The sequence below is a fragment of the Grampus griseus genome, assembly GCF_964374135.1.
Source record: "Grampus griseus genome assembly, chromosome: 10".
Lineage (NCBI taxonomy): Eukaryota > Metazoa > Chordata > Mammalia > Artiodactyla > Delphinidae > Grampus > Grampus griseus.
The window spans coordinates 55674053-55696017 of NC_139004.1; the positions used below are offsets into that span (position 1 = coordinate 55674053).

The 21965-nt window shown below is 45.7% G+C and overlaps 1 protein-coding gene across 3 annotated transcripts in view; it reads left to right on the forward strand.

Annotated features, from left to right (window-relative positions):
* TRANK1 (tetratricopeptide repeat and ankyrin repeat containing 1) overlaps window positions 1-21965 on the forward strand; it is a gene marked incomplete at its 5' end in the record, with an annotated part of 87245 nt that overhangs the window by 5946 nt on the left and 59334 nt on the right. For 2 of the 3 annotated variants that reach the window (XM_082663775.1, XM_082663776.1), the window contains one exon: window positions 20069-20195. In XM_082663775.1, coding sequence (XP_082519901.1) covers window positions 20069-20195 — 127 coding nt within the window. Of the gene's footprint in view, window positions 1-15675; window positions 15808-20068; window positions 20196-21965 lie in introns of all 3 variants that reach the window. The other variant, XM_082663774.1, reaches the window with a different exon arrangement.

A 21965-nucleotide genomic window follows, 5' to 3' on the forward strand; every position in this document is an offset into this window, starting at 1 on the left:
CCACCGGGCATGCGCAGGAGGCCGTGAGGGAGGAGCCGCGGCAGATGTCATTTAAGGGTACAATCTTGCAACTACTAGTTTTGGAGACCTAATGCACAGCCTAGTGATTATAGTCAACAGTATTGTATATAAATCTCAAAGTTGCCAGAAGACTAGATCTTAACTGTTCTCACCACAAAAAAGAAATTATACTTGTGTGTCATAATAGAAGTATTAGCTAATGCTATGGTGGTAATCATATTGAAATAGATAAATATCGGGAATTCCCTGGGGGTCCAATGGTTAGGGCTCCATGCTTTCAGTGCAGAGAGCGTGGGTTTGATCCCTGGTCCGGGAACTAAGGTCCCACAAGCTGTGAGGAGGGGCCAAAACAAAAAGATAAATATCAAATCACAGTGTACACCTTAAACTTACAAAAGGTTATATGTCAGTTACATCTCAATAAATTTTTTTTTTTTAAAAAGAATAGTGGTGGGCTTCACTGGTGGCGCAGTGGTTGAGAGTCTGCCTGTCGATGCAGGGGACACGGGTTCGTGCCCCGGTCCGGGAAGATCCCACATGCCGCGGAGCGGCTGGGCCCGTGAGCCGTGGCCGCTGAGCCTGCGCGTCTGGAGCATGTGCTCCGCAACGGGAGAGGCCACAACAGTGAGAGGCCACAACAGTGAGAGCCCCACGTACCTCAAAAAAAAAAAAAAAAAGAAAAAAAGAGTAGTGGTGAGCAAAAGGCTTTATACGCACCGGTATAATGATAATAATAATAGTTGACTCTGTGCCAGGCTCTATATTAAGTGTATTTCATATATTTTTATTTAATCCTCGTAAAAATATTATATTTTATATATATATAAATATATATATTTAAATATATATATTTTTGTAAATATATATTTATATATATATTTATATATATAAATATATATTTATATAATTATATATATTTATATAAATATATAAATAAATATATATATTTATATAATATATATATAAATATATATATAGTTAGTTGTATATAACTATATATAGTTATATATGTATATACAATATATACAACTATATATAGTTGTATATAACTATATATAGTTAGTTGTCCATTCCATATATATATATTGGTTAGTGAGGTTGTCCATTCCATATATATATATATATATAATATATATAAAAATATTATAAGCAATCTCCATTGTACAGGTTTATCTGCACCAGAATGCTTCATGAGGGCAGCAGAGGTTTGGGTCAGTCCTGCTTATTCCCATGTCCCAGCATCCAGCAGAGTGCCTTGCACACAGGAGGTGCTCAATACTTGTTGACTGGCTGAGGAAAGAGGGAGTCCAGTCATGTAGGTGATACTGTCCCTGTTTTGCACTAAGGAAACTGAGGCCCAGGGTTAAGGGAATTGACTACCTGACCCAGGCCTGGGAGAGGCCCAGTGGAACTGGATCACAGGTTTCTGGACTTTCTCTTCTGTGAGGAGGAGAGAGACACTCCTATCCTCCCCGTGGTGCTGGCTGTGCAAAGGCATGTGACAGGGAGGGAGCCAGATGAATTTGGGTTCATGTGGTTACAACATGGAGAAGGGTGGAAAGGGAAGTTGAAAGGGGTGTGTGTGTGTGTGTGTGTGTGTGTGTGTGTGTGTGTGTGTGTGTGTGTGTGTGTGTGTGTGTGTGTGTGTGTGTGTGTGTGTGTGTGTAACAGCTTTGTATTTTATTTAGAAGGCTGGGAGAGTGGGTGAACCACATCTTTTCAGCCTGGCCCAAGTTCGTATTTTTTTCAAGGCCAAGTGCAAAGCCCTGTGTTTCAGGAAACTGTCAGCTGGTGTTAGAACTTGGGCTAGACCTCAGGTCCCCCCAGCACTGCTAAGGGATCTCCCTTCGAGGGCGTGCCCTTCAGGTACACCTGTAGTCTCTTATTTATGGGGAGCTCCTGGGCACCTTTGGATCCTTCCCATGCCCCAGTGGATGGTGTGTCAGGCTCTCCGCTGTGTTTGTCTTGCCTTTCAGACTGAGGGGAAAGCAGGTTGCTGTGGTCTTAGGGGTGGGAGGTGGGACAGAGGCCATTAATCTGCATCTAAAGTATTACAGAGGGGCTTGGGGAGGGATGTGGAGGTGAGCGTGACTGGGCTGCTGTTATCCAACTTGAGTTCTCCTCTGAATGAGAAAGCACCGTTGTTCATGGGCTGTCACAGGGGCGGGGTGGGGGTGGGGCTTATGCCCTTGTAGGGGCTGCTCCAACTTCACAACCATCTGTAGCTCCCAGGTGCTCTGAGGGAGAGCGGGAAGCCTAAATGAAGGGATTGTGGCAGTAGTTGGGCATCCTGGATTTAGCACAGATACTGAGTCAAGACTTATGAGCAGCCTGAGCTGGCCGATGTGTAACTTCCTCATTTGTCTTGGGGCAGAGTGTGGAATGCCAGCTTTTCAGGGTCGCTTTTTTCCAGGTTTGATTTTAATTTTCAAGGCCACCCTTCCTGTTTCCCCCAGTCCCCCCTGACTTCTTGTTCACCTCATCTCTCTGGGGTATTGTGAACACAGATTTTGGTATCAGACTTGGCTTTGTGCCTTGTTTGGAGAAGTCCCTTTTCTTGTTATTTTTTTTTTTGTCCTTTTTAAAATAAATTTATTTATTTTATTTTTGGCTGCGTTGGGTCTTTGCTGCTGCGCTCGGGCTTTCTCTAGTTGCAGCAAGCGGGGGCTACTCTTCGTTGTGGTGCGTGGGCTTCTCCTTGCGGTGGCTTCTCTTGTTGCAGAGCACGGGCTCTAGGTGCGCGGGCTTCAGTAGTTGTGGCTCACGGGCTCAGTAGTTGTGGTGCGTGGGCCTAGTTGCTCTGCGGCATGTGGGCTCGTCCCGGACCAGGGCTTGAAGCCGTGTCCCCTGCATTGGCAGGCGGATTCTTAACCACTGCGCCACTAGGGAAGCCCCCCCACCCCTATTCTTTGATTAAACCTGTTTTCTGATCTGTAAAATTGGGATCATAATTATACTTCCCTCACTGGCATTGTCAGGGACATTTGATGAGAAAATGTCCGAGAAGGGCTTAGCATAGGGCCTGGCACATAGTAAGTGCTCCGTGAATGTTACCTGTTACCACACAGCTGCCTGGGACTACTCTCATTCGAACTGAGCAGTGCAAAAAGGCCGATCTGTGACACCCATGGAGGACAAATTGTGCCCACCCCCAGCCACCAACTGGGAGGGGGGGCCTCCTTATGGCCTTCCTCTTTGGGGGTCAAGTGATTGAGACTCCACTTCAGAGCCAGGAGTTGAGATGCATCCATCTTGGCCCTTCAGCGATATTTCTTGAGCATCTTCCAGGGACCTGGTGGTTTTAGGTACTTGGAACATCTGCCTTTCAGGGTCCAAACCATCTGCACTCTATCCAAGACTAACATGTGCTGGAAAGCTCTTAGCTCTTCCTTCCTTGAGAATGAATTTCTTTAGTCTGAGTTTACATTCTTCCTCCTATTTATTTATTTCTTTATTGGAGTTAAAATACTCCTCTTGTGAAATTGTGGGGACAGCAGATGGTACACCTTTATTTCTTTCTTTATAAAGATGGTACACTTAAAAAAAATGTTCTGATTTGGCAAATTAAGGAGTTGGCAACCTTATTTAGAGTCCCTTCGATTCCTTTTCTGTGTGTGCAAATGTTACTGTTTGTCAGTTCCAAAAGTCTACCACTGATCTACAGGATTATTCTTTGCTTTTAGCCTTTCTGAATCTCTGGGGCTATCATTTCACAGGTGATACGTGGCCCTGTTTGCTGACTGTTGTATTTTCAACAGGTGCTTGTAAATTTGGGTAAACGTCTTTCTCCTTTGTTTTCCCCAAATTGCCAACAGCTTTGGCAGTTTTATTTTGGTTGGGGTCATCTGGTTGTTTCTGGTTTGTACTTTGTGTGGTTGGCTTTTATTAAATTTGTGTCCTTCTCTGAGGGAACAATTGACATTTCTTGGCTTTCCCCGGAGATGGCCAGAAGGCCAAACCACCAGTGAAATCGGCTAGTTTAAATGAAACCCCCCCAAACCTTTCTTCCTCTCCCATTTCTCCCGCTTAATCTGTTTTTGATAGGTAAAGAAAGCCAGAGAATCATTTATTCAGGCAACAACGCTGAGTCCTCGGTTGCAGAAATAATAAAACTTAGTAAATTTAGTAAAACTTAGTTTCTGCCTTAAGGGTTCAGGCTACTGGGGAAAGGCAGAAAAACAGTGTCTAGCATGGAGCTTTTGAGACCTAGCACAAGGCCTGCAATATCGAGGTTATGGGGGAAATACATGTTGAAAGAATGATTAGATCCTAACTCAGAGCGTTAAGTGGTTATAAAAGCTACACACAGGGCCTGACAGAGGCGTTGGGAGCAGCAGTGGTGACTTCAGCTGGGGTGAGCGTGGCAGCTGACAGGTTTGCAGGGATGTAGAGTGTAGGGGACAAGGGCCACAGAATCTGGAAGTCCTTTGGAACTTTCATGGAACTTGTGCTTGAGAGGAGGTGGGGGTGGAGGAGGCCTCATTCATGATCCTGGAGGCTTTTTTAACCTGCGCACAGCACATGATCTGATGGATCTGGGGACTGTCTTGCTGATGGAGATGAAGAGGCTGAGCGGGAGCTGGGTGAGTGTGGAGCAGGGAGCGCTAATTACAAGGCCGATATGGTAGCAATCCAGGCTGATGGGGGCGATATCTCTGGAGGGTGTGTGTGAACCCAGCTTGGGGACACCTGTTCCGGGGCCTGCATGCCTCTTTAGGGGAGACAAAGCTGAGGGTGAGGTGGGGAAAGTGACTTGCTGTAGGGCACTTTGGGTGTTCGTGCTTGGATGCACAAATTGATTTTGGCCCAAGTCTTTGTTATGCAAACTAGGAGTGGCACACAGGATTCATCTGGGGCATGAAAGTGTGGCCACCTAGAATGAATGTTGCCAAAAGGATTCTGAGGCCTCCTCAGGCCCTGCGGGCATGAGTAATGTGACCAGAGGCATCGGGTGGGAGGGGCAGGACCCTGGATAGGGACGCTTGCCTAACGGCGAAGTCGTAGAGAAGGGTGAAATAGGCAAGCCATTCTCACTTCCTTCCTTTCTAGTGAATGAAAGAAAAAACTCCAATGACTTAGGCCAAAGGTGGAAAGTTCTAGAAGGCTGCTGCTGTCTTTGGCAACCAGGGAAGGTGCAGGGCAGCTGCTGGGCCTCAGAGGCAGGGGAATGTGGACTTGTGGGGCCCCAGAAGGCCCTCCTTTTGCCTCTCCTCTCTCCAGGTATAGGAACTGTCATCTCTCTCCCAGAGTGGTTTCTTCTCTGGGCTGGGGGTAAGGCCACACACACTCCTCTGGAGCCTCCTACCCGAGCGGCCACCACCAGAGGAACTTTTCCCAAAGTTCCAGTCAAACCCTCCCAGGAAGGGGGACTCTCTGGCCTGGAGGTCTGGCACCCAGAGCCCAGTCGAGGCCCTGGGCCTGCCTCCACACACTTGGGCCCATCCTTTCAAAGGAGCAATCCCAGTAGAGAAAGATTTGGGGCCATTTTCAGATGTTAACACCGCTGATCCCTCCCACCCTTCATTCAAGGCCTTGAATCACAGATTTTCCTCAGCTGCTTAACTGGTAATTTCAGGGAACCCCTGTGAAAACCAGCAAATCCTAGGGCTGTGGTTTTGCCCCCCCTCCCCTCAGGGCTATGTATATATGTTTGTGTGTGTGTGTGTGTGTGTATATATATATATTTTTTTTTTAATTGGAGTATAGTTGATGTACAATGTTGTGTTAGTTTCTGCTGTACAGCAAAGTGAATCAGTTATACATATATATATATCCACTCCTTTTTAGATTCTTTTCCCATATAGGTTATTACAGAGTGTTGGGTCGAGTTCCCTGTGCTATCCAGTAAGTCCTTATTATCAATACTTATCTATTTTAAGCCAGGACATGGAAGCAACCTAAGTGTCCATCGACAGATGAATGGATAAAGAAGATGTGGCACATATATACAATGGAATATTACTCAGCCATAAAAAGAAATGAAATTGAGTTATTTGTAGTGAGGTGGATGGACCTAGAGACTGTCATACAGAGTGAAGTAAGTCAGAAAGAGAAAAACAAATAGCATGTGCTAACACATATATATGGAATCTAAAAAAAAAGAAAAAATGGTTCTGAAGAACCTAGGGGCAGGACAGGAATAAAGACGCAGACGTAGAGAATGGAGTTGAGGACACGTGGAGGGGGAAGGGTAAGCTGAGACGAAGTGAGAGAGTGGCATGGACATATATACACTACCAAATGTAAAATAGATAGCTAGTGAGAAGCAGCCGCATAGCACAGGCAGATCAGCTTGGTGCTTTGTGTCCACCTAGAGGGGTAGGATAGGGAGGGTGGGAGGGAGACACAATAGGAGATATGGGGATATATGTATACGTATAGCTGATTCACTTTGTAATACAGCAGAAACTAACACACCATTTTAAAGCAATTATACTCCGATAAAGATGTTAAAAAAATAGTTATTTTATATACAGTAGTGTGTATATGTCAATCTCAATCTTCCAATTTATCCCTACCCCCCTGGTAACCACAAGATTGTTTTCTACATCTGTAGCTCTATTTCTGTTTTGCAAATAAGTTCATTTGTACTGTTTTTTTAGATTCCACATATAAGCGCTCTCATAGGATATTTGTCCTTCTCTGTCTGACTTACTTCACTCTGTATGACCCCAGGGCTATGTTTTTAACAAAATATTTTCTCTTTGCTGGATAAACAAAGCAAAGGTTCTGTAAATGTTGCAGGGATCACCACAGCCCGTACTGCTAACCTGAACCTTCCTGAACTGGGGGCAAGACCAGGTTCTGGTCCTGGCTTTCCTGCCCACTCACAGGCGGTGTGGCCCAGGGTGCTGGGTGGGGGCAGGAGTCAGCCCAGGTCTCACCCCTGGTGCTCACCACAGTGTGACTGTGGTCAGGCCCCCGAATCTCTGAGCCTGGGGTTCCTTGCTCGGGAAAGTTTAGTCCAGCCATCTCACTTTCTGAAATCCTTTCTCTTTATATAATTCTGGGAATATATTCAGAGAGGTGTTGTATTATGTTCCTAGGTCTGCAGGAAGTAATTGTGCAACCACAAACTGGGTGACTTGACAGAAAGGTATACTTTCCTAGTTCAGGAGCATCTTCCCCAGTTTTTTCAGATCTGCTCCTCAAAGATCACCACTCTTATTCATTTCTTTTTTTTTTTTTTTTTTTGCGGTACGCGGGCCTCTCACTGTTGTGGCCTCTCCCGTTGCAGAGCACAGGCTCCGGACGCGCAGGCTCAGCGGCCATGGCTCACGGGCCCAGCCGCTCCGCGGCATGTGGGATCCTCCCGGTCCGGGGCACTGAACCCGTGTCCCCTGCATCGGCAGGCGGACTCTCAACCGCTGTGCCACCAGGGAAGCCCAGCCTTATATTTTTAACAACTATAGTGTTCTCTACTGAGCTGTCCATTCTTTATGTAAACGTCTCCACTTGTTGGACTTTTGGATTTGTATCCTTTTTGCTTTGACAAAGAATGAGGCAATTAACATCCTTATGTACTTGAACGAAGTAGGTCTGGGTCGAAGGTCCTATGTATGTGGCACTTGATTAGATCTGACCAAGTTTCCTCCTGGAGCAGTTGAAGATAATCTAAAATTTGTAGCTATGGTTTCTTTCTCTCAATGCTTTTTTAAAAAGCATTGGTATAAAAAAAATGAGATATTTGCAGCTAATAAAAGGCACAGATTTTAAGGGTACTGTTCAATGAGCTTTAACCAATGTATATACCTGTGTGACCACCATCCCAATCACAGTAGAGAACATTTCCATCCCCCAGAAAGTGCACTCACACCCCCTTTCCAGTCAGTCATCCTCCCTCCTTCCCTAGGCAACCACTCTTCTGCTTTCTTAGATATGCCAGTTCTAGAGCATCAGCCAAATGGAATCACACAGTATATAGTCTTCTGAGTCTGGCTTCTCTTGCTTAACATAATGTTTTTGAGGTTCTTTACGTTGCTGTGTGTGCCAGCAGTTTCTTTTTATTGCCGTGGTGTCTTTTATTTTTTAACCTTTTTTTTAAACACTTAAAAAATTTTTATTTATTTTATTCATTTATATTTGGCTGCGTTGGGTCTTCGTTACCGCGTGAGGGCTTTCTCTAGTTGTGGTGAGTGGGGGCTACTCTTGGTTGCGGTGCGTGGGCTTCTCATTGCGGTGGCTTCTCTTGTTGTGGAGCACAGGCTGTAGGCACGCGGGCTTCAGTAGTTGTGGCACACGGGCTCAGTAGTTGTGGCTCATGGGCTCTAGAGCGCAGGCTCAGTAGTTGTGGCGCACAGGCTTAGTTGCTCCACAGCATGTGGATCTTCCCGGACCAGGGCTCGAACCCATGTACCCTGCATTGGCAGGCGGATTCTTAACCACTGCACCACTAGGGAAGCCCCTGCCATGGTGTCTTTTTAACACTAGCAGTTTTTTCATTGACTTAAACGAATTTTGGTATATGATGTGTTAGTTTTCTATGGCTACCATATTAAATGTCCATGAACAGTGGCTGAAAATCATGCAGATTAATTACCTCACAGTCTGTAGGTGAGACATCCGGGTTTGCGCAGCAGGTTTTACAAAGCTGAAATCAAGGTATTGGCTGGCCGGGCTCTTACAGGGAGGGTCTGCCAAGAATCCTCTTCTTTTTTTTTAAAATATTTATTTATTTAGTTATTTGGTTACACCGGGTCTTAGTTGTGGCAGGTGGGCTCCTTAGTTGCAGCATGTGGGCTCCTTAATGTCAGCACATGGCTCCTTAGTTGCAGCTTGCTGGCTCCTTAGTTGTGGCAGGCAGGCTCCTTAGTTGCGGCTTACCGGCTCCTTAGTTGTAGCACATGGGCTCCTTAGTTGTCGCAGGCGGGCTCCTTAGTTAAGGCTCCAGGGCTCCTTAGTTGTGGCATACATGTGGGATTTAGTTCCCTGACCAGGGATCAAACCTGGGCCCTTGCATTGGGAGTGCAGAGTCTTATCCACTGTACCACCAGGGAAGTCCCCAAGAATCCTCTTCTAAGCTCAGTCGTGTTGTAGGCAGCATCCAGTTCCTTGCAGCTGTAGGACCAAGGTTCCTGTTTCCTGTCACCCAGGAGCCTCTCTCTGTTTCCAAGGCCACCTGCATTCCTCCCCACGATGCCTCCCTCCATCTTCGAGGCACGAAGTGATGGGGCTAGTCTTTCTTGGGTTTCACATCTGCTGCTGCATCTCTCTTGCCTTCCTCTTCCCCAGCATCTTTCTGACTCCAGCCAGAGAAGGTTTCCTGCTTTAGAGGATTCATGTAATTAGATTGGGCTCACCCAATCCAGGATAATAGCCTTGTTTTACAGTCTGTAATCTTGATTACATCTACAAAGGCCCTTTTGCCACACAATGCATTGACAGGTTCTGGAGATTGGGGCATGGGCATCCTTGGGGGAGTGTGTGTGTGTGTGTGTGTGTGTGTGTGTGTGTGTGTGTCTGTCTATTATTCGGCCTATCAAATAGTATGAATTAGAAATTTGACTTCTTTTCCAGATATTTCACCAGTTGTGTCAATGGATTCATTCTTTCCCTATTTTAAAAGCTGCCTTTTTCACACATGGAGTTCTTTTATAGTGTATGTTTATTTCTGGACGTTCTGTTTTGTTCCACCGATCTGCTTGCTTTCACGTTAGTATCAAACTTTAAAAATTAGTTAAGTTTTATGAATACATTTTAAAATGTTAGAGAAGGTTTTTCTCTTGATACTTTTCTTTTTGTTAAGAATATCTTGGCTATTCTGTCTTGTGTATTCTGAGATGAATTTGAGAATTCTTGCATTAATTTCTTTAAATATCCTGTTTTTTAATTGGAATTTTGTTGAAAATACATTAATTAATTTAGAGAGGATTTGATATTTTATAATAGTGAATTTCTCCAGACAGAATAATGTTGAGTATTAAAAGTTAAAATTCAAGACTGTTTATTGTTGGGTTTTTTTTGGCGATATGCAGGCCTCTCACTGTTGTGGCCTCTCCCGTTGTGAAGCACAGGCTCCGGACACGCAGGCTCAGCGGCCATGGCTCACGGACCCAGCCGCTCCGCGGCATGTGGGATCTTCCCAGACCAGGGCACGAACCCGTGTCCCCTGTATCGGCAGGCGGACTCTCAACCACTGCGCCACCAGGGAAGCCCAAGACTGTTTTTTTGAGTAAAGTTTTTTTTGTTTTTTTCCATATCAGTTTTGCAATTTTAAGAGTGCTAGTGGCTATTTTATACGGAGATTTTTTTTAAGTTTCTTTGAGAATTTTATGTGTAATAGATACTTACATTTTTTTAGTTAAAAGTTTTCTTATTACTCTTTTTTCTTTGAAAATCTGTGTCTGTTCCCTCAGGTTGGACAGATAACAAGGTTTTTGTTTCTGCTTACTTGGGTTTTTTGTTGTTATTGTTGTCCTGTGTTAATTTAAGCCTGTAAACATCAAATTGTAAAGCAGTGTAAATATAACTGACTTCCCAGGAGTCCTGCTTCTGCTTTTCTGCACATAGTGACATGTTCCATTTGTAATCGAGAATTTAACAAAAAACATGCTTTGAAGTACTGTTTAGTTGCAGGAGAGGAGTGAGTCAGTCTGAGGTGAATCGAGTCAATATGAATATCTGGGGAAACAGGACTTTCAGTTGGCTGTATTGACAGGTCTGAACAGTAGGGATCAAGCTTGAATAGTGGACTAAAACTATTCTGTCCCCCTCAGACAGAAACCAAGCTGCTTCATGAAATCATGTCAGAACCTTTTCTTCTTTATGCTTGCTTCGCAAGGTCAATAACAGCTTAATTGACTTGTACCTTGCTTTTGCACATCTTTGCTCTGTTTAAGGGAATAAGTAGGATGGAAACTCAAGGTTGTATATTTATGGGGAAGCTATGGAACAGTGAGCTAGTTTCTAGTTGTACTACTGCGGCCACTAAACGGAGGATATGTGGCAACCTGTGACCCCACGTTCTATGCCGAAATGTGGTGCAGAAGTAATTCCATGAGAACTTAGCTCCTGATAGCAGATATTATTCATCCCAATGTGTTAGATGTTGTGTGGGATAGAAAGACAGCACGGTGCTCAGAGCTGGGAATAAGATAGTGCAAGGAGCGTGGAAATTGCACCCCTTCCCCCAAGAGAAAAAGAAAGAAAAACAAATTGGAGTCCCCAGAATGAGTTCTGACTTTCGATATTTATCCCGGACTGTCTGTACCCACCTTCCTGTGGGGAGCAGGAGGGAGTCGGTTTTAAGAATTGCTGTCTCTGGCCTCAGTCTGGAATTGTCTCTACACCCAGCTTTCCAGAGTTGATCTTGGATCATCCACTAATTTGGGAGTGTTTTGAAAGGATTTTAATAAAAAAAGAAACACCACCACCAGAAACCAAAAAAAGTAAACACATTTGCTGTTAGGATGTCAAGTCATACCCAGTTAAGAGATAAGGGAAAAGTGTCTCTCTGCCCCTTTCAGCTGTCCCGAGCCCACCCCAGTTTTCAGTTTTGCTCCTACAAGTCAGTTATAGAAAACTTCATGTGTATATACACAATGGAACTATAATGGAAAAGAATTGAAAAAAAAAGTATAGTTATATACATATGTATGTGTAACCCAATCACTTTACTGTACACCTGAAACTAATACAACATTGTAAATCAACTGTCCTTCGATAACCAAAACACACACACACACACACACACACACACACAAAACTATAACAACCTGCATCTGCTCTGTTTCAAACTTGCTTGTTTCAGAACCTCCCCCTTGCGTTTGCATTTTTCTTGCATCTACTTCCTCCATTGTTGCCAGGCAGCCCTGGCCACCTCCCAACAACTGGACCTTGAATCCTCCTAGGGACGTAGTGAAACTGAGCAAAAGACAACTCTACCCTGTGAAACTGCCTTTACGTTCTAATCTTTCAGCTTTAGCCCCGCTGACAAAACAAAGTGCAGGGGTGTGATCGCTCCGTGCCAGCAAGTGTCACGCTCTGAGGGGTGTGACTGCCTGCTGACCGTTTAGCCTCTGCCTTGGCTCTTCAGGGTGGAGTCGAGCTCCCAAAGTCAGCCCACCTACCTTTGGATTCCAGCACTACCACTGTCCCTGGGACTATGGGAAGGCGCTTACCTCTCCTTGCCTCAGTCTCCCCATATTGTGTCAAATGGGGACACAGTCAAGCCTACCTCCTGGGGCTTCTTGTAAGAATGAAATGACGTGATGCTGTAAAGCATGTAGCAGATGCTAACTACATATTCGTTCTCAAGGGTATTGGCATTATGGTAAATTATTACCACTTGTATTTAACGGTTTCATCCTATAAATAGACTGCTCACTTGTTAAAAAGAAGACTCAATAGCTGAGCCCTAAGTATTCAAAGGCAGAGATATAAAGCATTCTCCCCTGCAATGAGGATGTAACTGTAAATAAATCCTACTGAGAAACAAAAAACCTTCCCTGTGGTTGGCAATCTCCCTTTCCCCTGTCACGTGATTGCACCAAGAAAAAATAGAGATGTAAGTGGATGAATACATTTGATGTCTACTCACATAACGTTAAGAGCTCACTCTTGGTTTCTAGAGGAGTATGAAAAAAATTTCTGACGTGAATAATTTTTATTGTATTTGTAAATACAGTGGAAAGGTTTTGTGTTTGAATTCTTCAATTAAGCCCTTAAAGAGTCTCATTTTAATAACATTTATGGTCTGATTATGAAGGTGGAACATTCTTGGGCAACTGGAAATTCAAAAAGCACGAGGAGGAAGATTAAAACCCTACCTAATCCCTATGGTGTGGCTGTTAACATTCTGGCGTGTTTTCAATACATTAGATGTGTTTAAAATTTAATTTGGGATTATACGCCTTTTTATGTAGCCCATATCTTTCATTTACTAACATAGCCTATCATTAAGTGTTCTTTTACAACATGACTTTAAAAATAACTGTGTGGGGCTTCCCTGGTGGCGCAGTGCTTGAGAGTCCGCCTGCCGATGCAGGGGACACGGGTTCGTGCCCCGGTCCGGGAAGATCCCACATGCCGCGGAGCGGCTGGGCCCGTGAGCCATGGCCACTGAGCCTGCGCGTCCGGAGCCTGTGCTCCGCAACGGGAGAGGCCACAGCAGTGAGAGGCCCGCGTACCACAAAAAAACAACAACAACTGTGTGCTGTTCTGCCATATGGATATTGTACAACTAATTCAAATCCGTTATACATTATGAAATATTTAGGGTTATTTCTGGTTTTTCACTGTGGCAAACATCCATGAGGCTAAAAATATATCAGCGATGTAGTGTATTTACCCTGTAAAGAGGATATGACTGGGGCTTCCCTGGTGGCACAGTGGTTGAGAGTCCGCCTGTCGATGCAGGGTACACGTGTTCGTGCCCCGGTCCGGGAAGATCCCACATGCCGCAGAGCGGCTGGGTCCGTGAGCCATGGCCGCTGAGCCTGCATATCCAGAGCCTGTGCTCCGCAACGGGAGAGGCCACAACAGTGAGAGGCCCGCGTACCACAAAAAAAAAAAAAAAAAAAAAAAGGACATGACTGCTCCCGCCACTTGGGGTCATTCTTTTAAGTATTTCCCAGTGATACCTTGCCATTTTAATTCTTCATTTCTTTGCTTACTAGTGACGGTGGACCTGGGTATCCACTCCCCATGTATTTAGCAATAACTTGTATTCGTTTGTGAATTTTCTGTTTAGGGCCTTACGCGTTTTGGTCAGGGTTGTTGGTCCTTTCTTGCAGTGAAAAGGTATTTATCAAAGAGGGGTATCGGGAATTCCCTGGCTGTCCAGTGGTTAAGACTCAGCGCTTTCACTGCCGTGGGCCTGGGTTCAATCCCTGGTCGGGGAACTAAGATCCCGCAAGCTGAGTGGTGTGGCCAAAAAAAAGGGGTGGGGTATTAACCCTTTGTCAGTTGTTACAGCCATTTCCTTTTTCTAGCTGTCCAAAACTGGCCAGTTTAAGATTATTCATTGGACACACTGGCCTGCAATATTTGAAAGAGAAACATGTTTTTATTCTCTATTCAATCAATTCTTTAAATTTTTTTCATGTTCTACTCTGTCATCTCTGTATAAATGTGAGCCATAAAATTGAGAGATTATCTAATGCAAAGTCTAGGTGGAATTTCATATTCTGACTTGTTTAGCAATCACATGCCTCATTCTGGTACAGCTCTGCCTGAGGAACGCAGGAATGCAGTTCAAAAGCCCAATAAGCTCATATGGGTTTAAAATAAGCCACCACTTCTATCTGCTTGAGTCTGCTTCCCCAGCCCCAAAACCCCTGGACAAGATTTGAAATAAGAACAATAAGAATTATTCGCTATCCAAGAATTGTGCTAGTGGAGAAGGCCTTTGGTAATCGTATGACCCCACAGATACAGGGCCTATGCAGCCACCTGAAGTATCCTCATTTTTAAGACCCTCCCCACTGCCTTGCCTTTGCTGCTGCCATCTTGGGAGGAGAAAATTCTAAGGGGCATCTCTTCTGACCCCTACCTTTTCTTTGGCCACAGCGCGCAGCATGCAGGATCTTAGTTCCCCCAACAGGGATCGAACCTATGCCCCCTGCAATGGAAGCACATAGTCTTAACCACTGGACTGTAGGAATGAAATGACGTGATGGAAGTCCCTGACCCCCACCTGTTCCCTGCCTCGTTGGCAGCTGCTTCTCAGGGCTCTCCAAGGCCTCTCCTCTCCACTACCTTGGTTCAACAAACACTTGCTGAGGCCCATCAGCTGGGCAGGGCTCCAGGCCCTTCTCTCCAACCACCCAGAGACCACACCAGAGAGAATCAGTAACAGACAGCCTGTCTGAGTCTGGCATTCAAATTTATTACACCACAAATATTTAAGTACCCGTTCTGTGTTAGGCCATAGCATTACAAAATAAATAAAGGAAGAGTCATGAAAGAGGCAGGTGCTTCCTGGGGGATGCAGACAGGTAAGCAGGCAGTGGCAGTCTCAGAGACAAATACTCCGAGGCTTATTTTACTAGTGTTTTTAGGAAGAGAGGAGGGTGGGAGAGGCAGTGGTGGTGGCCCCGTGTCCTAGCCCCTTGAGGCCTTTAGGACTGTACCTCCCCTCCCCTTTCCCTCCTTCTAAGAGAGTGCAAGGACTGTCAGCTCCTTGTATGAGGAGGTGATGCAGGACAGGGTCAAGGGCAGAAATTTGGAATTGGAGTCAGAATCGGGGAACGCCATTAGCAGATCCTTAGGCAAGTGACTTGAACCCCTTTGAGCCTCAGTTTCCTCATCTGAACAGTGAGGACAGAGCCTCCTTCTGGGCTGCTGTGATGGGTAAATCAGAGAGTAATACTAGTGGCGGTTATGGGAAGAGCTGCCACTACCTACCAGCTTTATGTCGGCTTGTGCATGGAAGCAGCCTCTTTGCTCAGAGCCTAGCTGGTCATTAACACAGAATAAATGGAATCATTCTGGCTGCTGCTCCTGAGGTCAGAAGAGAACTGAGGAAGAAACCGTCTCATCAGAGCAGACATCCAGTCTGGTTCCCGGGTGGTGAGGGGTGTGGTCAGGGTGTAACCTAGGCCGGTGGGAGGGGCCAGGATGAACCACCAGCCTCTCCAGACTCAGCGATGCAGATATAGAGGGGAAGGAGACCTGTTCAGGCGGGCAGCCAGCCTTTCCTCCGTCTCCTCACAGGATGGACCCCACAGCTTACGCTGAGCAGTTGAAAGAATTTGGCAACCAGGTTTTTAAGAATGGAAACTTCTCTTTGGCCATCACAAAGTACGATGAAGCCATCCAGATTCTCCGGCACTTATACCAGTGGGGGTAAGTGTTTGGATTTTCTCCCTGCCTTTTGTTTGTAATTTTTTTAAGTAAAGGGGGACTCACTCTCTTGCTTTTGTTTTCTTCTCATTTGTTGCCACACCACCTAGTTTCTGTTTCCTTTCTCCTCCCACTTTCTGTTTCTCTTCTCTGCAGTGTTAGCTCAGAGACTAGAGGAATTCAGGAAACGGAAAGTGAAACATAGGGGACTGTTGATAAACATTACAAACTTCCCCTTCTTTCTGGTTCCTGGGATGACTGAAGCCCCCAAGCCCCTCACTTGTCGTTCATTTCATCTTGTTTATCCATTCCATCAACCCCCTGGCCACAGGGCACACCACCAGGAACTAAGCCTCACCTCTTCCCCTGCCCCTTCAACTTCTAGCAGACCTGTTCCCAAACATTTCAGGATCACGACTGCTTACAGGCAGGACCCCAGAGAGCTTTTGTTGATGTAGTTTGTAACTATCAATAAAGCCTGTATTAGAACTCAAAACTGAGAAACATTTAAAATATGTATTTATTCATCTTTTTTAAAATAGCAGTAATAAACCCATGACATTAACATAAGCAGCGTTTTTATGAGAAATAACTATTTTTCAAAATGAAAAATTTGGTGAGAAGAGTTTTACATTTTCGCAAGTCTCTTTAATGTCTGTCTCAATGGAAGATGTCTGTCTTCTCACATCTGCTTCTGCATTTAGTCTGTTGTGATACCACACGCCAAGTAGCCTCTGGAAAATTCCCCGTCCACGTGAGAGAATGAATGTGAAAAAGGCACACACTGTCTTGGTATTATTGTATTAGTTTCCTGTTGCTGCTTTAACAAATGACCACCAATTTAGTTGCTTAAAACAATACCTGTTTATTATCTTACACTTCTGGAGATCAGAGGTCTGAAAGGAGTCTTACAAGGCTAAAATTAAGGTGTCACCAGGGCTGGTTCCTTGTGGAGGAGACTCCATTTCCTTGCCTCTTTTACCCTCGAATGGCTGCCTGTATCCTTGGCTTGTGGTCCCTTCCTGCATCCTCAAAGCGCATCATTCCGGTCTCTGCTTCTGTTGTCACATCACCTTCTCCTCTGCTGTGGCCGGCTCTCTCAGTCTCCCTCTTATAAGGACCTTTGTGACTGTATCATAATCCAGGATAATCTCCTCCTCTCAAGATCCTTAAATTAATCCCATCTCCAGAGTTCCTTTTGCCATAAAAGAAAACATTATTTGACATATATACACTAATATGTATTAAATGGATAATTACTAAGAACCTGCTGTATAAAAATATAAATAAAATTCAAAACAAAAAAACACGTCATTTGGAAACCATTATTCAGCCAACTACAATTGTGAAGATATTTTGTCCTTGGGAACTACTTGAAATAGTAGTTCCCAAGGGAACTACTGTTGTTCCCTCTGGGGGAACTACCCCCCAGAGTTTCCCAGATCATACTCTGGGGACAGCTGTAGTAGAGGAAGCAGAAGTTGGCATTTGTAGGGTGTATGCAGCCTAAACGTGTACTGAGAAGGGGCACTGACTTGAATTCCCGACACATGGCTCCCACCTCCTCCCTCCTTGGTGTCTACACTCCAGCTGGACTTGAATTGACTGCAGTTGGCCTGAGCCTGTGTAGTTCTGTCATTCTGCCCCCTCAGGTCAGACTGGGCCTAGAGCTCCTCATTCGGGGGAAAACATTGACCTTTCTTGAAAAGTTAATGTTGTGTCATGGTTGTGGCCATAGACTGACCACACTGTGAGTACTCAGATCTCAGCACCACCACTTACTAGCTGTGCGACCACTAATGGGACACCTGCCTGCACCCTCACATGTCACCTGTCTTGGGACCTTCCTGACACAGTTCCCCGTGCCCATCACTGCCTTCCTGCTGCTGCCAGCTGACATAGGGGTTTAGGGAATTGTGGTTAACTGAGCAGGTGCTCTCAGGAGAAGGGGACTGAGGGAGAAGCAGGATGGGGCAGGGATGGTGTCTCCGCTGGAGTCAGCTGCAGCCTGATCCCCTGGGGAGCTCTGGGGCCCCTGAGATGTACTGCAGAGCTGTCCCACTTTAGGAAAGGAGGCTGACCTTTTAATTCCCATGTCAGTCAGTCACCGGTCATAGGCTGTCTGGCCCCAGGAGTTGTCCTAGGGAGTGGGGCTGGATTAGTCAGCTCAGGCTGCAGTAACAAACTACCACTGACAGGGTGGAATAACAACAGAAATTTATTCCTCACAGTTCTGGAGGCTGGGAAGTCCAAGGTCCAGGTGCCAGCCAGTTCAGTCCCTGGTAAGTGCCCCCTTCCTGGGTTGCAGCCAGCCACATTCTCACTACATCCTCACATGGTGGAGAGAGAGAACGGAAACCCTCTGCCATCTCTTATAAGGGCACTAATCCTATCGTGAGGGACCCACTCTCCTGACTTCATCTAAACCTAATCACCTCCCCAAAGGCACCCTCTCCAAATACCATCACTCTGGGGGCTGGGGCCTCAACGTATGAATTTGTGGGGGGAGGGACAGTCCATAACGGGGGTGTAACTTTCTGGGGAGAGGGCAGCTCCCATTAGGCTGAGGATAAATCTCTGGAGAACGGGGCATCAGGAGACCCTAGCTGCAGCCAACACTCATTCCTGCTGGGGTCGGCTGCACTGGCCAGGTGTCTGGGCAGGACACGTGGCGACTACTACACTGTGGCCACGGCTCCATTGTCAGTTACCCTCTGACAGCCCCACTGCTTCTGTGCTTCTGGGTCCTCATCCTTCACTAAGAGGGAATGATGGGCAGTGAGAGGAGCCGGACACACCAAGCACTGTGGGTAGGGACATAGTAGAGGAGATTTTTGCTTTGCTTTATTTTTGTGGGTATCTATATTAACTAACTTTTCTGTTTGTATTATTTTTACAGTTAAAGTATTCAATAAAAAAAAAGAAGCATAAGCCTTGCTTTTCCACCTTGTGTGTCTTGAATTCAGCAGCACTTGGGCTTCTGTTGACCTGTTATGGTATATTTTGTGTTTTGCTTCTTGCAGCCTGGTTTCAGCACTAACGTTGCAGCTGTGTGACCCCCTAGACCCAGGCAGGAGGGGCCCTGCCCTGCCAGGCTTTACAGGCCTGCTTTGGCCGTTCTCCAGCTGTACCCTCCCCACAGGTGGGAGTCTGGGGCCACGGGCTTTACCCAGCCAGAGCCCTTGCCTCCTCTTTCGTCCACACTGTGGGTACCAGGCCCCTGGAAGTCCTGTCCATGGACCCTGCTCCTAGGGCCTACACAGGCCTCTTACCCGCAGTCCATTCTTTGGAGCGCCGTCCAAGGTCAGGAGTGTGGACAGAGCTTGGGATTGTGTCTTCTGCAGTGCAGGATGAAGGCTGAGATGGAAAGAGAAGAGGGAGTGGGCAGGGGTGCCAGCTTGGCTCACCCTCCCCTGACAGTGCCTGTGTTCTAAATTTGAAGCTTGCCTTTCAGTTATTATAAAGTAGGCGGCTAAAAGATATTTTATTGAACATTTGTAAGCTTGAGTTATGGCCTTCAAATACTTAGACTAGCACTGTCCAATAGGACTTTCTGTGATGATGAAAATGTTCTATAGCAGAGAATTTGGCTATTGAGTACTTAACAGGTGGCTAATACAACTAAGGTACTGAATTTTAAATTTTATTTAATTTTAATTAATTTAATTAATTTAAATGGCTACACGTGGCCTGTGGCTACTGTATCAGACAGAGATTAGCCACATGGTGTGAGGGCCTCCTTTTGCACTCTGGCCCTGGGTTCTGCACGCATTTGGGTGGCCCTGCCTATGTAGTAGAACAGTGTTCATCCTGCATCTTTCGCAGGGCCCGTGGGGACAGTGTGGTCATGTGTTCTGATGAGCTCTGCCTCCGTGCATGTGGGGTGGCTCCCACGGTGTCTGTTCTCTGCGAGGGCTCGGTGGGAACTCCCATCCTCTCCATCTTTTCGCAGCATCTTCTCCAATGGTCTCTAAAGGATAAAAAGACCTGTGGAGATCAGTAGGAGGTAGACCCAAGGTGTTGAGAACATTTGTTGCGAAAAGTTGGGAACAGGATTTGGGAGTGAGGAAGGGAGATTGGGACATCGCAAACATCCCAGGCTTTCCAGGCTATGAGGGTCAGATGTCATAGGCATCATTGGGACGCTTCCTGCTGAAACTCCAGCACGATGGCAGCAACCAGCACCAGAATGGTGGCCTTCGAGCTTCTGTATTTGCAGGACGAAAGAACTATTTACTGACCACCAGTTGGTCCTTTCTCACAGGGTTCCCAGCAGGGACTTGGCTGTGCTGCTGTGCAACAAATCCAATGCGTTTTACAGCCTCGGGAAATGGAACGAGGCCTCCGTGGCCGCCAAGGAGTGTCTCCAGTGGGATCCAACCTACGTGAAGGTATGGTGACCACCAGATGCTGCGGCTGCTGCCTCTTCCTCTTAATCTGCCTCCTTCCCTTCCTTCTTTTTAAAATGGAAATGCTAGGAGTGCTTCTCATTCAACTTTCTCTGCACTTAAGACAGATGTGCACAGAGCACGCGTGCTGTATCTGGAGAAGAGCAAGAAGGTTGGTGGCCAAGTGTTGAAAGGCATTTGCAGGGGAGAGTGGAGCCGGGCCTTTTGGCAGATGGAGTCCAGTGGAGATCCCGGTGGAGCTCATTTTCTTCTGATGTAGTTGCACCAAAATTCATAGTCTGTTCATGTTCTTTGCAGTTTGCAAGTTTCACTGTCTTCTTTGTGGCCATAATAATTCTCCGAGAGAGGGGATTTATGGCAATCTATATTTCTTGGAGTTTTCTGCTTGTAATCAGAGAAGGGAGGCTCCAGGAAGGCTCCTTTCTTTCTTTCTTTCTTTCTTCCTTCTTTCCTTCCTTCCTTCCTTCCTTTTCTTTCTCTCTCTCTCTTTCTCTCTCTCTCTCTCTCCCTCCCTCCTTTCCTTCCTTCCTCCCTTCCTCCCTCCCTTCCTTCCTTCCTTCCTTCCTTCCTTCCTTCCTTCCTTATTTGGTTGTGCTGGGTCTTTAGTTGCAGCAGGCAGGCTCCTTAGTTGAAGCACATGGGCTCCTTAGTTGTGGCAGGTGGGCTCCTTAGTTGTGGCATACAAACTCTTAGTTTTGGCATGCATGTGGGATATAGTTACCTAACCAGGGAATGAGCCCCGGCCCCCTGCATTGGGAGTGTGGAGTCTTAAGCACTGGGCCACCAGGGAAGTCCCAGGAAGGCTTCTTTCTGCATCTGTTGAATCTCAGAGGCCTTCAGCTCAAAAGAATCCTTATGCCAAAGTGTCACATTTTGGGGTGATGTATTCTGATCCCCTTCACCTTCCTCCAAAATAAAAGGTGAAACTTAGAACTGAGGAAGGTAAAGAAATGGGAAATTCTGTACCATCTTGCTTGGTTGGTGGGGGGAACACCTTTTTTTCTTTCCTTTTTCTGATTGTTATCTACTGTTTTAGACTTTTAAATGACGGTGAAAACAAATCAGTAAATAATCAGGGATTTGGTATTTAGTGGAATTTCAGGTGCTTGCTTTTTTATGAACCCAGTTGGTGAACACCTTGTGTTATCTTAGACAGAAAATTGTTTTGGTACCTCTTGATACTGATTCATTTTGATGGTTAAAGTGAGGAAAGCAGTACGAATCATTTTGTTCCTTCTCGAGAGTTTGACAGTTTGTATACAGGCAAAACTGACCATTTTCTTGTATTAATCATTGTAATTTTCCTCCCTCTCCAGAAACCAAAAAAATTTTTTGACCTCTGGTGTATGTTGCCTATAATGTGGGGCTGGGTAAACCTCAGTGCTTGTCATTACCATTGGAAATTGTGTTTACTTTGATTGAAAGGAGCAGGGAACAACTCCTATGCTGACATGACAATCTCATTCTTCTCCAGAACACTGTATTCGTAGGATTGGTTTCATTCCTCCCTTCTTGGCCAGGCTGCGATTTGAAGCATGAATACATAAACCACACATGTCATTGGAACCAGGCCTGCTCCCTTCTCTCTGGGTCCTATGTTAGATGCTGTACATGTCATGGACTTGAAAGGGATTATTTTCTTGCCAGTTAAAAAATGGCAGGAACAATGTGGAAATCCTGTATCCAGAGCTTGTTAGAAATCTGTATGTACCTAGAAGTCAGACTCCTGCAGTCTGTTTCCTCACAGCCTCA